The sequence below is a fragment of the Pocillopora damicornis genome, chromosome 8 (genome assembly GCF_964200805.1).
Source record: "Pocillopora damicornis chromosome 8, jaPocDami1.2, whole genome shotgun sequence".
Lineage (NCBI taxonomy): Eukaryota > Metazoa > Cnidaria > Anthozoa > Scleractinia > Pocilloporidae > Pocillopora > Pocillopora damicornis.
The window spans coordinates 17,809,098-17,823,241 of NC_142677.1; the positions used below are offsets into that span (position 1 = coordinate 17,809,098).

Sequence of the window (14,144 nt, forward strand, 5' to 3'; positions counted from 1 at the left end):
CTCGGCTGCAGGAACGAAATGAAGATAAAAGACATGAAGACATAAAGGGTTATTGGAAACACAAGTAAATATTCATGAAAAAGTTCCAAAAGGAACGAAGACGTGATAATTAACATCTCACTCTTCGTTGATACCTTTTAATTTCCGTTAATTCCAGTTTCACGTCGTCCCCAATGAGTACAAATGGCGCCCAGTAATACCCTTTGCTGAATATTTCAGACTCTCTCATGCATTTCATGGCTTGATTGACAGCTTCACTGGTACCCTTGCCTTCTTCCAGTGCTCCGTAGAAATGTTTCATGAACGCCTGAGTACCATCGTCAGCAATGGCCCACAGGGAAACCAGAACCGATCGAGCACCGGCACCTAAGAACGCTCGCGCAATGCCAACCACACCTTCGGCCATAACCTCACCGCAAGCGCTGTAACAGCAACTTAGCACAACCAGTCTCGCTCGCAGCCCGGCTCGTAACACGTCTCCCATTGTCAGTAGATAGTCTTCCTCTTTAGCTTGAAAGTTTGTCCTGCTCGTATTTGGTGCCAAGAGAATCTCTCCTGTTTCTTTTATACCATGCGCTGCAACGTGAACCAACGCAACTGAGGAAATTCGTCTTAATACCTCTTCCTTTGTCGCCTCCCCTCCAACGAGAGGAGCAATGCCGAGGATTCCTCCAATCATCTTCACCTCTTTCCTTGCACCCGGCAGCTGACTCAACAATTTACCCTGGTAAAGGACTTGCTTGTAACATGGATCACCCACGAGCAGTGCACCGGTTTTATTGTGCAATTCTGTCGGGCAGTCAGAGATTGATTTTAAAATGGTTAGGGATGGAACCACTCGCATCCTGAAAGATTCGCACATATACCTTGAATTCGAATCCACCAACGCTGCATAGGGTACCAAGCAAAGTGGACCTTCAGGAACAAATACAAGCTCATCTCCATCAATCAGATCTGCGATAGGAGCAACTATAATATCATAAAGCTTCCGCAGGGCATTTGTCGTCGCGTGTCGCGGAGAACCATCGCTCGTTCCTTTTTCATCTCGGCCCACTTGAGTTGAACTTTTTTCCCATTCAACAGCAGCCCTTTCACTAACTTGCGAGGAAACAGCCTTATTCAAAGAGGTAATGTAAACTTCTAACTCACGTTGGTAAAGATATTTATTCACATGCTTTATTCTCGATTGAACGACTTCCCCGTTCCGAATAACCCACAAAGCAATGTAAGGTCCAGTAATTGCTAGAAAAACTGCATCTGACGAAACGTTTCTTAATGAAAGACAATCAGAGCATTTTCTAGAGTTCGGCCGCGTGAGGGTTTGTTGAAAGCTATACTTTAAATCCACGATATCTCTTAGAGCTTGTGCACGTCCCTCCTCGGCAGCAAGAAGAGCTTTGACATGTTCACCCTTCAGTAAAAGTACGCGCCAAACACCATTGTATGCTGTTTTGTGAACATTTCGATACGAAATCTTCCAATTATGATTCAACAGAAAACTAGCCCTAACGTCATTAAAAATCTTTCTACTAGAAACATAATAGCAGAGGGCGCTTTGGAGACATTCCTGCCTTTCAAAATTTGTAGCAAGACTACAAAGAGCCTTAGCAATCCCATCCTTGTCTCCCACTTCTTTAACAATTTCTAGACAACGTCTATGGTACTCGATGGCTGTTTTGAACTGTCCTAGACTATGGTAAGCATTGCCAAGGTTGCCATAACTCGCTCCTTCTCCAGCCTTGTCTCCCACTTCTTTGGCAATTTCTAGATGACGATTATGGTACTCGATGGCTGTTTTGAACTGTCCTAGACTATGGTAAGCATTGCCAAGGTTGCCATAACTCCCTCCTTCTCCAGCCTTGTCTCCCACTTCTTTGGCAATTTCTAGACGACGTTTATGGTACTCGATGGCTGTTTTGAACTGTCCTAGACCACGATAAGCATTGCCAAGGTTGCCATAACTCTTTCCTTCTCCAGCCTTGTCTCCCACTTCTTTGGCAATTTCTAGACGACGTTTATGGTACTCGATGGCTGTTTTGAACTGTCCTACACTATGGTAAGCATTGCCAAGGATGCCATAACTCGCTCCTTCTCCAGCCTTGTCTCCCACTTCTTTAACAATTTCTAGATGACGTTTATGGTACTCGATGGCTGTTTTGAACTGTCCTAGACAATCATAAGCAATGCAAAGGTTGCCATAACTCCTTCCTTCTCCAGCCTTGTCTCCCACTTCTTTGGCAATTTCTAGATCTTGTTTATGGTACTCGATGGCTGTTTTGAACTGTCGTAAACCACAATAAGCATTGCCAAGGTTGCCATAACTCCTTCCTTCTCCAGCCTTGTCTCCCACTTCTTTGGCAATTCTTAGACGACGTTTATGGTACTCGATGGCTGTATGGAACTGTCCTAGACAATCATAAGCAATGCCGAGGCTGCCATAACTCCCTCCTTCTCCAGCCTCGTCTCCCACTTCTTTGGCAATTTCTAGATGACGTTTATGGTACTCGATGGCTGTTTTGAACTGTCCTAGACAATGATAAGCATTGCCAAGATTGCCATAACTCCTTCCTTCTCCAGCCTTGTCTCCTACTTCTTTGGCAATTCTTAGACCACGCTTATGGTACTCGATGGCTGTTCTGAACTGTCCTAGACCACGATAAGCATTGCCAAGGTTGCCATAACTCCCTCCTTCTCCAACCTTGTCTCCCACTTCTTTGGCAATTTCTAGATGACGTTTATTATACTCGATGGCTGTTTTGAACTGTCCTAGACAATGATAAGCATTTCCAAGGTTGCCATAACTCCTTCCTTCTCCAGCCTTGGCTCCCACTTCTTTGGCAATCTCTAGATTTTGTTTATGGTACTCGATGGCTGTTTTGAACTGTCCTAGACCACGATAAGCATTGCCAAGTTGCCATAACTCCTTCCTTCTCCAGCTTTGTCTCCCACTTCTTTGGCAATTTCTAGACCTTGTTTATGGTACTCGATGGCTGTTTTGAACTGTCCTAGACCACAATAAGCATTGCCAAGGTTGCCATAACTCCTTCCTTCTCCAGCCCTGTCTCCCACTTCTTTGGCAATTTCTAGACCTTGTTTATGGTACTCGATGGCTGTTTGGAACTGTCCTAGACAATCATAAGCAATGCCAAGGTTGCCATAACTCCCTCCTTCTTCAGCCTTGTCTCCCACTTCTTTGGCAATTTCTAGATGTTGTTTATGGTACACAATGGCTGTTTTGAACTGTCCTAGACCACGATAAGCATTGCCAAGGTTGCCATAACTCCCTCCTTCTCCAGCCTTGTCTCCCACTTCTTTGGCAATTTCTAGATGACGTTTATGGTACTCGATGGCTGTTTGGAACTGTCCTAGACAATCATAGGCAATGCCAAGGTTGCCATAACTCCCTCCTTCTCCAGCCTTGTCTCCCACTTCTTTGGCAATTTCTAGATTACGTTTATGGTACTCGATGGCTGTTTGGAACTGTCCTAGACCACGATAAGCATTGCCAAGGTTGCCATAGCTCACTCCTTCTCCAGCCTTGTCTCCCACTTCTTTGGCAATTTTTAGATGACGTTTATGGTACTCGATGGCTGTTTTGAACTGTCCTAGACAATGATAAGCATTGCCAAGGTTACCATAACTTGCTCCTTCTCCAGCCTTGTCTCCCACTTCTTTGGTAACTTCTAGATGACGTTTATGGTACTCGATGGCTGTTTTGAACTGTCCTAGACTATGGTAAGCATTGCCAAGGTTGCCATAACTCGTTCCTTTTCCAGCCTTGTCTCCCACTTCTTTGGCAATTTCTAGACGACGTTTATGGTACTCGATGGCTGTTTTGAACTGTCCTAGACCACGATAAGCATTGCCAAGGTTGCCATAACTCTTTCCTTCTCCAGCCTTGTCTCCCACTTCTTTGGAAATTTCTAGATGACGATTATGGTACTCGATGGCTGTTTTGAACTGTCCTAGACCACGATAAGCATTGCCAAGGTTGCCATAACTCACTCCTTCTCCAGCCTTGTCTCCCACTTCTTTGGCAATTTGTAGATCTTTTTTTAAGGTACTCGATGGCTGTTTTGAACTGTCCTAGACAATGATAAGCATTGCCAAGGTTCCCATAACTCCTTCGTTCTCCAGCCTTCCCTCCCGCTTCTTTGGCACTTTCTAGATCTTTTTTATGGTACTCGATGGCTGTTTTGAACTGTCCTAGATCACGATAAGCATTGCCAAGGTTGCCATAACTCCTTCCTTCTCCAGCCTTGTCTCCCACATCTTTGGCAATTTCTAGATGTTGTTTACGGTATTGGATGGCTGTTTTGCCAAGGTTGCCATAACTTGCTCCTTCTCCAGCCTTGTTTCCTACTTCTTTGGCAATTTCTAGATGACGTTTATGGTACTCGATGGCTGTTTTGAACTGTCCTAGACCACGATAAGCATTGCCAAGGTTGCCATAACTCCTTCCTTCTCCAGCCTTGTCTCCCACTTCTTTGGCAATTTCTAGATGACGTTTATGGTACTCGATGGCTGTTTGGAACTGTCCTAGACAATCATAAGCAATGCCAAGGTTACCATAACTCCTTCCTTCTCCAGCCTTGTCTCCCACTTCTTTCGCAATTTCTAGATGACGTTTATGGTACTCGATGGCTGTTTTGAACTGTCCTAGACAATGATAAGCATTGCCAAGGTTCCCATAACTCCTTCGTTCTCCAGCCTTCTCTCCCGCTTCTTTGGCAATTTCTAGATCTTTTTTATGGTACTCGATGGCTGTTTTGAACTGTCCTAGATCACGATAAGCATTGCCAAGGTTGCCATAACTCCTTCCTTCTCCAGCCTTGTCTCCCACATCTTTAGCAATTTCTAGATGTTGTTTACGGTATTCGATGGCTGTTTTGCCAAGGTTGCCATAACTTGCTCCTTCTCCAGCCTTGTCTCCTACTTCTTTGGCAATTTCTAGATGACGTTTATGGTACTCGATGGCTGTTTTGAACTGTCCTAGACCACGATAAGCATTGCCAAGGTTGCCATAACTCCTTCCTTCTCCAGCCTTGTCTCCCACTTCTTTGGCAATTTCTAGATGACGTTTATGGTACTCGATGGCTGTTTGGAACTGTCCTAGACAATCATAAGCAATGCCAAGGTTACCATAACTCCTTCCTTCTTCAGCCTTGTCTCCCACTTCTTTGGCAATTTGTAGATCTTTTTTATGGTACTCGATGGCTGTTTTGAACTGTCCTAGATCACGATAAGCATTGCCAAGGTTGCCATAACTCCCTCCTTCTCCAGCCTTGTCTCCCATTTCTTCGGCAATTTCTAGATGTTGTTTATGGTACTCGATGGCTGTTTTGAACTGTCCTAGACTATGGTAAGCATTGCCAAGGTTGCCATAACTCGCTCCTATTCCAGCCTTGTTTCCCACTTCTTTGGCAATTTCTAGACGACGTTTATGGTACTCGATGGCTGTTTTGAACTGTCCTAGACCACGATAAGCATTGCCAAGGTTGCCATAACTCTTTCCTTCTCCAGCCTTGTCTCCCACTTCTTTGGCAATTTCTAGATGACGTTTATGGTACTCGATGGCTGTCTGGAACTGTCCTAGACAATCATAAGCAATGCCAAGGCTGCCATAACTCCTTCCTTCTCCAGCCTTGTCTCCCACTTCTTTGGCAATTTGTAGATCTTTTTTATGGTACTCGATGGCTGTTTTGAACTGTCCTAGATCACGATAAGCATTGCCAAGGTTGTCATAACTCCCTCCTTCTCCAGCCTTGTCTCCCACTTCTTCGGCAGTTTCTAGATGTTGTTTATGGTACTCGATGGCTGTTTTGAACTGTCCTAGACTATGGTAAGCATTGCCAAGGTTGCAATAACTCGCTCCTACTCCAGCCTTGTCTCCCACTTCTTTGGCAATATCTAGACGACGTTTATGGTACTCGATGGCTGTTTTGAACTGTCCTAGACCACGATAAGCATTGCCAAGGTTGCCATAACTCCTTCCTTTTCCAGCCTTGTCTCCCACTTCTTTGGCAATTTCTAGGTCTCGTTTATGGTAGTCGATTGCTGCTTTGAACTGTCCTAGACAACGATAAGCATTGCCAAGGTTGCCATAACTTGTTCCTTCTCCAGCCTTGTCTCCCACTTCTTTGGCAATTTCTAGATGACGTTTATGGTACTCGATGGCTGTCTGGAACTGTCCTAGACAATCATAAGCAATGCCAAGGCTGCCATAACTCCTTCCTTCTCCAGCCTTGTCTCCCACTTCTTTGGCAATTTGTAGATCTTTTTTATGGTACTCGATGGCTGTTTTGAACTGTCCTAGATCACGATAAGCATTGCCAAGGTTGTCATAACTCCCTCCTTCTCCAGCCTTGTCTCCCACTTCTTCGGCAGTTTCTAGATGTTGTTTATGGTACTCGATGGCTGTTTTGAACTGTCCTAGACTATGGTAAGCATTGCCAAGGTTGCAATAACTCGCTCCTACTCCAGCCTTGTCTCCCACTTCTTTGGCAATATCTAGACGACGTTTATGGTACTCGATGGCTGTTTTGAACTGTCCTAGACCACGATAAGCATTGCCAAGGTTGCCATAACTCCTTCCTTTTCCAGCCTTGTCTCCCACTTCTTTGGCAATTTCTAGGTCTCGTTTATGGTAGTCGATTGCTGCTTTGAACTGTCCTAGACAACGATAAGCATTGCCAAGGTTGCCATAACTTGTTCCTTCTCCAGCCTTGTCTCCCACTTCTTTGGCAATTTCTAGATTACGTTTATGGTACTCGATGGCTGTTTTGAACTGTCCTAGACTAAGGCAAGCATTGCCAAGGTTGCCATAACTCGCTCTTTTTCCAGCCTTGTCTCCCACTTCTTTAGCAATTTCTAGACGACGTTTATGGTACTCGATGGCTGTTTTGAACTGTCCTAGACCACGATAAGCATTGCCAAGGTTGCCATAACTCTTTCCTTCTTTAGCCTTGTCTCCCACTTCTTTGGCAATTTCTAGATGACGTTTATGGTACTCGATGGCTGTTTTGAACTGTCCTAGACAATGATAAGCATTGCCAAGGTTACCATAACTTGCTCCTTCTCCAGCCTTGTCTCCCACTTCTTTGGTAACTTCTAGATGACGTTTATGGTACTCGATGGCTGTTTTGAACTGTCCTAGACTAAGGTAAGCATTGCCAAGGTTGCCATAACTCGTTCCTTTTCCAGCCTTGTCTCCCACTTCTTTGGCAATTTCTAGACGACGTTTATGGTACTCGATGGCTGTTTTGAACTGTCCTAGACCACGATAAGCATTGCCAAGGTTGCCATAACTCTTTCCTTCTCCAGCCTTGTCTCCCACTTCTTTGGCAATTTCTAGATGACGTTTATGGTACTCGATGGCTGTTTTGAACTGTCTTAGACAATGATAAGCATAGCCAAGGTTGCCATAACTCCTTCGTTCTCCAGCCTTGTCTCCCACTTCTTTGGCAACTTCTAGATGACGTTTATGGTACTCGATGGCTGTTTTGAACTGTCCTTGACCACAATAAGCATTGCCAAGGTTGCCATAACTCCCTCCTTCTTCAGCCTTGTCTCCCACTTCTTTGGCAATTTCTAGATGACGTTTATGGTACTCGATGGCTGTTTTGAACTGTCCTAGACAATGATAAGCATTTCCAAGGCTGCCATAACTCCTTCCTTCTTCAGCCTTGTCTCCCACTTCTTTGGCAATTTCTAGATGACGTTTATGGTACTCGCTGGCTGTTTTGAACTGTCGTTGACCACGATAAGCAGTGCCAAGGTTGCCATAACTCCTTCCTTCTCCAGCCTTGTCTCCCACTTCTTTGGCAATTTCTAGATAACGTTTATGGTACTCGATGGCTGTTTTGAACTGTCCTAGACAATCATAAGCAATGCAAAGGTTGCCATAACTCCTTCGTTCTCCAGCCTTGTCTCCCACTTCTTTGGCAATTTCTAGATCTTGTTTATGGTACTCGATGGCTGTTTTGAACTGTCCTAGACCACAATAAGCATTGCCAAAGTTGCCATAACTCCCTCCTTCTCCAGCCTTGTCTCCCACTTCTTTTGAAATTTTTACTTCCTGGTTTGATGTAATAAAATAATTTTTTTTGTTCATCGTGGTGTAAGATAGGAGATGAACTTTATTCCTTTGTCTCACGATAGAGTCACTTTGGATGTTGATGGCGACGATTTCACTGCAATGCTGCTAGTCTTCATTGGTCTGGCGCTCTAAACGTCAGCCTTTTAGCTCTTTACGGTGGCCATCTTACCCCCTTAAGCCATTTGTAGCACGTTAGTCGGCTGCTATGGGTGCATTTCGATCCTTATTAGTATTCCGGTGGTTAGATGGTGTTCCCTCATAGGTCCTCATTAATCGGCCGTTGTGGTGTTTGATCGTCGTATAGACACTTAACAATACCACGCTTTACTGACTGAGGTTGGTGGGTGAGTCCCCCCACTGGTACACACGTAGGGTCATAAAGGCTATCCATAAAAGACTTCATCTCAACAACATCAATGGAGATAGTGGAATCGAAATTCCCGAAGCTTGGATACTCACGATCAAACAACTTTAACCGATTAATGAGGACCTATGAGGGAACACCATCTAACAAGCGGAATAATAAAGAGGATCGAAATGCACCAATAGCAGCGAACCAACGCGCTACAAATAGCGATACGTAAACAAGCGACCTCACTGCCTGATGAACCATAGCAGTATTGCAGGCGAAATGTCGCGATCAACATCCAAAATGACTCTATTATGAGACAAACGGATAAAGTTCATCTCCTTTCCTGGTTTGAGTTTCCCTTAAGGTTTGGAAATGTGTCGCTAAGTTTTATTTCGCACTTATTTAGAACTAAAGTTTGAGGTTCAAACGAGGTCTTTAAAAAAGGCCAGAGATAGGTGTTTTCCCTAAAAGACCTCTGTAATTGGGCCATGAGAACCACTCTCACCGAATTCCTCTGAATTCCTTCCTGGATGTGGATTTTCAACGAAGTTCTCAAGTTTGTGAAAGTGACGAGACTCCAAAGAAAACACAGAGACAGAGAGGTAGGCTTTTGTGTGAACTCGAGATGCACATTTTAGCCTCTTTAGAGTTTCTGGTTGCCTAACAAAGTTTTATTTAAAGAAAAATTCAGGTAATGGTTGTCAGGTTTACCTTTATTTGCTGTGGCTTCATCTCTCTGGATGCGATTGTCTCACTACCACACTTGTTTAATAGATGACGCAACCTTTCGCTATTATCGTCCATCTTCAATGCGTTAAGTCAAATGACACTGCTGAGAGGAAAGGTGGAATGCTTAGGGAGGGTGTTTCATCCAGTTTTTAGGAGAAAGTCTATTAGATACTGCAAGACTTCTACCTGCAGAGTACCTTTTCGGCTTTTGAGAACTCAATGAAAGCACCTTTCCTACAAAATTGTCAATCTTGATAACTTTGCTTTGCAGTTCACACAGTAATTCGATTAAGTCGCACACTTGTCAGATTTTTTTAATTGTTCAGCCTTTTAACTCTTTACGGTGGCCAATTTACGTTTCCAACTCAGTTGTTAACACTAAATTACCTGCTATACTCTCCCACCGACGCAGCACCACAGTTTCTTTGGAAACTTACCCCCTTTTTTCCTTTCTAATTGTTCGCCTTGCCTAAAATATCGGTCCCTTACTTGTTACTCTATGCTCATTTACATTAATTTTAACGAAGAGAAACGTATCGATTCACTCCAAAAAAAAAGCGTTCGTAAAAGAGCAGCCATGAATGACAAAAGCGTTCCAAAGACCAGTGAGTGTAAAAAAAAATGTAATCTACAAGGTTGGGGTTGGTAAAGATTACGTAATGTTTCGGTGGGACACGAGAAAAAGGGCAATTATGAATGACAAGAAGTTTCCAAGTCTTTTCAACTTAAGAGTAAATAAGGAACCACCAGTTAAATGCAAATGGCATAAATTTAGAAATATGGAACGAACTCTGAAGGAAAACGAGTGGATTAGGGAAAATTTGAAAATCATTGGGCGTCTTAAGTTTGCACTAGATTTCTTAAGTTAAGCTTAAACAGGAAATTACTGGAGTTTTTTTACGTCTTATATGCAAATGTATTTTTCAAAGGATACGACCAATCCTTTATGACACCAGATCTTTGCTTCATCATACAACTTAAACCGCACACAAGCTTCAGCTCCTATAAAAATAAGGATTAGTGAGAAACATCTAAGTGCCAAAATATTAGTATTTTCAATTCACAAATAAAGATTTATGGTGCGTGACCGTGTAGATTTGAGCTAGAAACATCTACTTCAACGTACGTAGCCAGGGAGCTATCACTACTGAATGGCGACTAAAATTAAACTCACCTTTCTCCAAGGCTTTGGTGAAAGTTGGCTCCAATTGTACAGCAACTGTGGCATCATCTAGGCTGTTTTCAAAGTTTTCTGAAAGAGAGAGTTAGAGCTAACCGGTCATTTGCGTTCGATAGAATTGCAAAAAGAGTAACAGATTCGCTTTCAACAGGCCTCTTTACAACTAATTCTGGGTTTTCTTTCACCTTGGAAAGACTTGGGCCCCCTCATATAACCTTCGATAACGCGGTTGGAGGAGGAGGGAGGGTTTGGTGGGGAGAATACATATGGGAAGTGCAGGTGATAACGGGATTGATTTATTAATTTTCCCTTTTTTACCATTAGGACCTAAAACTTGAACTTGAACGCTCGACGTTAAAGTAAAGAGGGTCGTGAGTGATATAAAGCTCTTCTCGGGGATTTCGGTTCAATAAAGGTCGCAAGATTTGGAGTCTTTATCTTTATCTTAAGTAGCCGTTATATTACATTAGGAAGTATTTGTCTCGTGAGTCCACCGTGAGGCTTGTTCACGCGTTCATCACAAGCAGGCTTGACTACTGTAATGGTTTATTGTACGGTGCTCCTGAGTATCTAATTAAGAAACTTCAAAGAGTCATGAATGCCAGTGCTCGATTGGTTTACTGTGCACCTAAGTATTGTCACGTTACTCCTTTGCTAAGAGAACTCCACTGGCTACCAGTGCGCTTGCGCGTAGATTTTAAGATTCTCCTTGTTACATTTAAGATTCTTCACGGTGTTGCGCCTAGCTATCTTAAGGATCTTGTCTCTGTCTTACCGGTCTCACGTTACCAACTACGCCGTAACAATAATGGTATATTGTTAGAAAGACCTCAGCTAAGAACGAAGAAGACCTTGGGAGATCGCGCGTTATCGATGGCTGCCCCCTTTTTATGGAACAGTCTTCCTCTGCCAATTAGACAGGAAACATCAATCGACTCTTTTAAACGCTCTGTTAAAACATATTTATTTAAAAAGGCTTTTAGTTAGATTATTTATTTATTTATTTTTTTATTTTTTTTAATATTGTAATGTTTAATATTGTAATTTTACCGAGTAATTTTACTGGTTTTAATCTAGTTTTTAATAATATTGTAATGCGCTTTTGAGTATTTTTATAGGAAAAGCGCAATATAAGTATTAAATATTATTATTAAATATTATTAAATATTATTATTAATATTATATTCCTGGATATCTTTTAAGTCATTCGGAGTGATAGATAAACGATCAGAAAAATTAGCCTAAAATGGGACCACATGACTCTTTTTGAAGATGAACTTTTAAGTAAACTATAAATAATTGAACGTTGAAATTCCATACTTAAACGGAAATGAGCTGCTGCCCTGTTATTGTAGAGTCTGGCTGTCAGCCGATTATCTTTGCAGTTAAGTTGAAGTCCTTCAGTGTACAGTTGTAGCGCTCTGTGAAAGTCTCCTTGTCTGTATTCTTTGTTACCTTGCTGAAAACAATCTTTTGCTCTCACTAAAAATACAGGAAACACCGGAATATTACTCGTTATGACCAATTACTTACAATACCCCGCATACCCAGCATAGCAATGATCATATCCAAAAATATATAAGCCCACTTACTCAGTATTCACGTCTTATATCCTTTAGGAAGAATATGGATTTTTATGATTTCGACAACATTTTAAGCAAGCTCTTTCTTATGGATGGGCAGTTGTTCTTGATTGGAAGCGGATCAAGGAAAGCAAATAGAAAAGAAAACAACAATGAATCAACTACAACAAGAAACCCAAATATATTAGAATAAGGGGGGTAAGTTTCTATAATAGCTGTGGTGCTACGTCGGTGGGAGAGTATAGCAGGTAATTTAGTGTTAAAAACTGAGTTGAAAAAGTAAATTGGTCACCGTAAAGAGTTAAAAGGCTGATGTTTCGAGCGTTAGTCAGAACGACTGGAGGAATTGTGGGTTGTGTGTGGGTTTATTTGCAGAAAATGGAGCTACGCTATTGGTGGGAATATGGTGACCAGAAAACAAGAATAAATTAGTTAAGTGAAAAGCGCTCATTATACCGTGGGGATTAAGGGTGCCGATTTGGAAGAAAATTTTTGTTCTAATGTTTTGCAGCATTCCGAACTGCCGAGATGCAGGGAAAGGCCACAAACTGCCATGTGTTGTTTAGAATGATTAGGGAGATTTAAGTGTCTAGCGACTGGCTTGGATGCGTCCTTGTCATTTCTTTCTACATGGCGAACGTATTCTCGGAATCGGTCACCTAATCGTCTTCCTGTTTCACCAATATATAACTCATTGCAAAAAGTGAAAGTTATGTAATAAATGACATCGGCGGAGGTACACGTAAAGTGATCAGTGATCTTAATGGATCTCTTGGGTCCCGATATTTTCTCTATGATCTTCCGGAAAGTATTATTCACTCTCATCGACAATTAATTCATGTACGAAGATTTACCTCTGTTCATTAGGTAAACGGTGGGGAAGTAATTTTAAGTAAATTCAATTTTTTTTATTTTGAAGTTGTGAGGGTTTGCTCGTTTGTTTACTGCAATGGCGTGTGCAAATCTGGTCTTTCCTCCATAAAAACTAAATTCGAATGATACACTCCAACGAGACACTAGGGGATTTAATGCAGCCTTTTCTCATTGAATTCCTTCAGTTTCTGTTGTGCAATTTACGGTACAAATGTCCAAATTGAACGGACTTCGAAAGACTCACCGAGAGCGTATATTTGTTGTAGGACTGAAATTAAAACTTTGCTTGTCCTTTCACTAGGAACAAATTGTTTGAGAAAATTCAGATATTAAATGAATGAAAGTTTCCTCGATTAGTTCAACTGTAACCAAATACCTCACGTTTTAACTTTCTGGGTACTTTTTGTGAACGATTAAATTTAATTGCAGGCGGTTTTTAGGCCGATTGTCAACCAACGTAATGACACTATTGCTTATACAAATTCATTCTCAAACCGACATTTTTCTGTCAACCAAAGTGATCTGAGAGAGAGAAAAGAGAGGATTAATAAGTTATTTATCAGCTTGAGGTAGTGACCGACGTCTTTGCTTCAAATACTGCTCAGCTGAAAAAACGAGATATATTTATAAATCAAAGTGCTCTGTGAGCAAACTCGTGAATTGACACATGATTTTTTAGATTATGTTTAATGTTATCTGGTTTAGGGAATTTTGTGGTTGATTGTCATATCTAGAGTACGAGCAGTAGTTCAGTGTTCGCTAATGTAGCAAAGAAACAAAGTAACGTTGGGATAAGAAGGCATTACCATTGAAATGATCATGCTATTACATTTGACAAAGTGGATGATGTCATGTGTTTTAAACGTCTATCATTTTTGTTTCTGGTTTAAGAGAAAAGGTTGGAAGTAAATGTGGGTGAAAAGTGAGATTTACTGTCTTTCGTTGTAAATATTAGAAAATCAAGGCAATACTGTCTTAATGAAAACATTAACGATTCCCTCTTTATCAAAAGAGACAAACGGGAGCGAGTTTTGAGTGATATAACTAAGCTAAGCCTGCCACCGTCATTTTGGATCTCCGCCTGGGTAGATTTAAGTCACGTGCTAGGCAACGTATAATCAATAACAAGATAGAATTTCATTTCAGGCCTATTTACCAATTTTGTGGTGTGTAACTTTCGCATTTTAGTACGTTGTATGTATGTTGAATCTTCAAATTGTCTTGAAACTTAAAAGAAAATTGTTCTTTTAAAATTCACTGAAAATCGGTAGCTAAAACTGTTTGTTTAGGTGTTATTTGATTTTCGTGTTAACTTGTTATTTCGTCAGT

The 14,144-nt window shown here is 41.7% G+C and overlaps 1 protein-coding gene across 1 annotated transcript in view; it reads right to left on the reverse strand.

The window, feature by feature from the left end:
* LOC149041678 (uncharacterized) overlaps positions 1 to 14,144 on the reverse strand; it is a 90,403-nt gene that overhangs the window by 293 nt on the left and 75,966 nt on the right. The window contains exons 9-14 of the mRNA XM_089180910.1: positions 10,354 to 10,431; positions 10,114 to 10,181; positions 4,925 to 7,747; positions 4,387 to 4,831; positions 2,938 to 4,049; positions 135 to 2,818 (exon numbers count right to left, since the gene is read on the reverse strand). Coding sequence (XP_089037036.1) covers positions 135 to 2,818; positions 2,938 to 4,049; positions 4,387 to 4,831; positions 4,925 to 7,747; positions 10,114 to 10,181; positions 10,354 to 10,431 — 7,210 coding nt within the window. The remainder of the gene's footprint in view (positions 1 to 134; positions 2,819 to 2,937; positions 4,050 to 4,386; positions 4,832 to 4,924; positions 7,748 to 10,113; positions 10,182 to 10,353; positions 10,432 to 14,144) is intronic.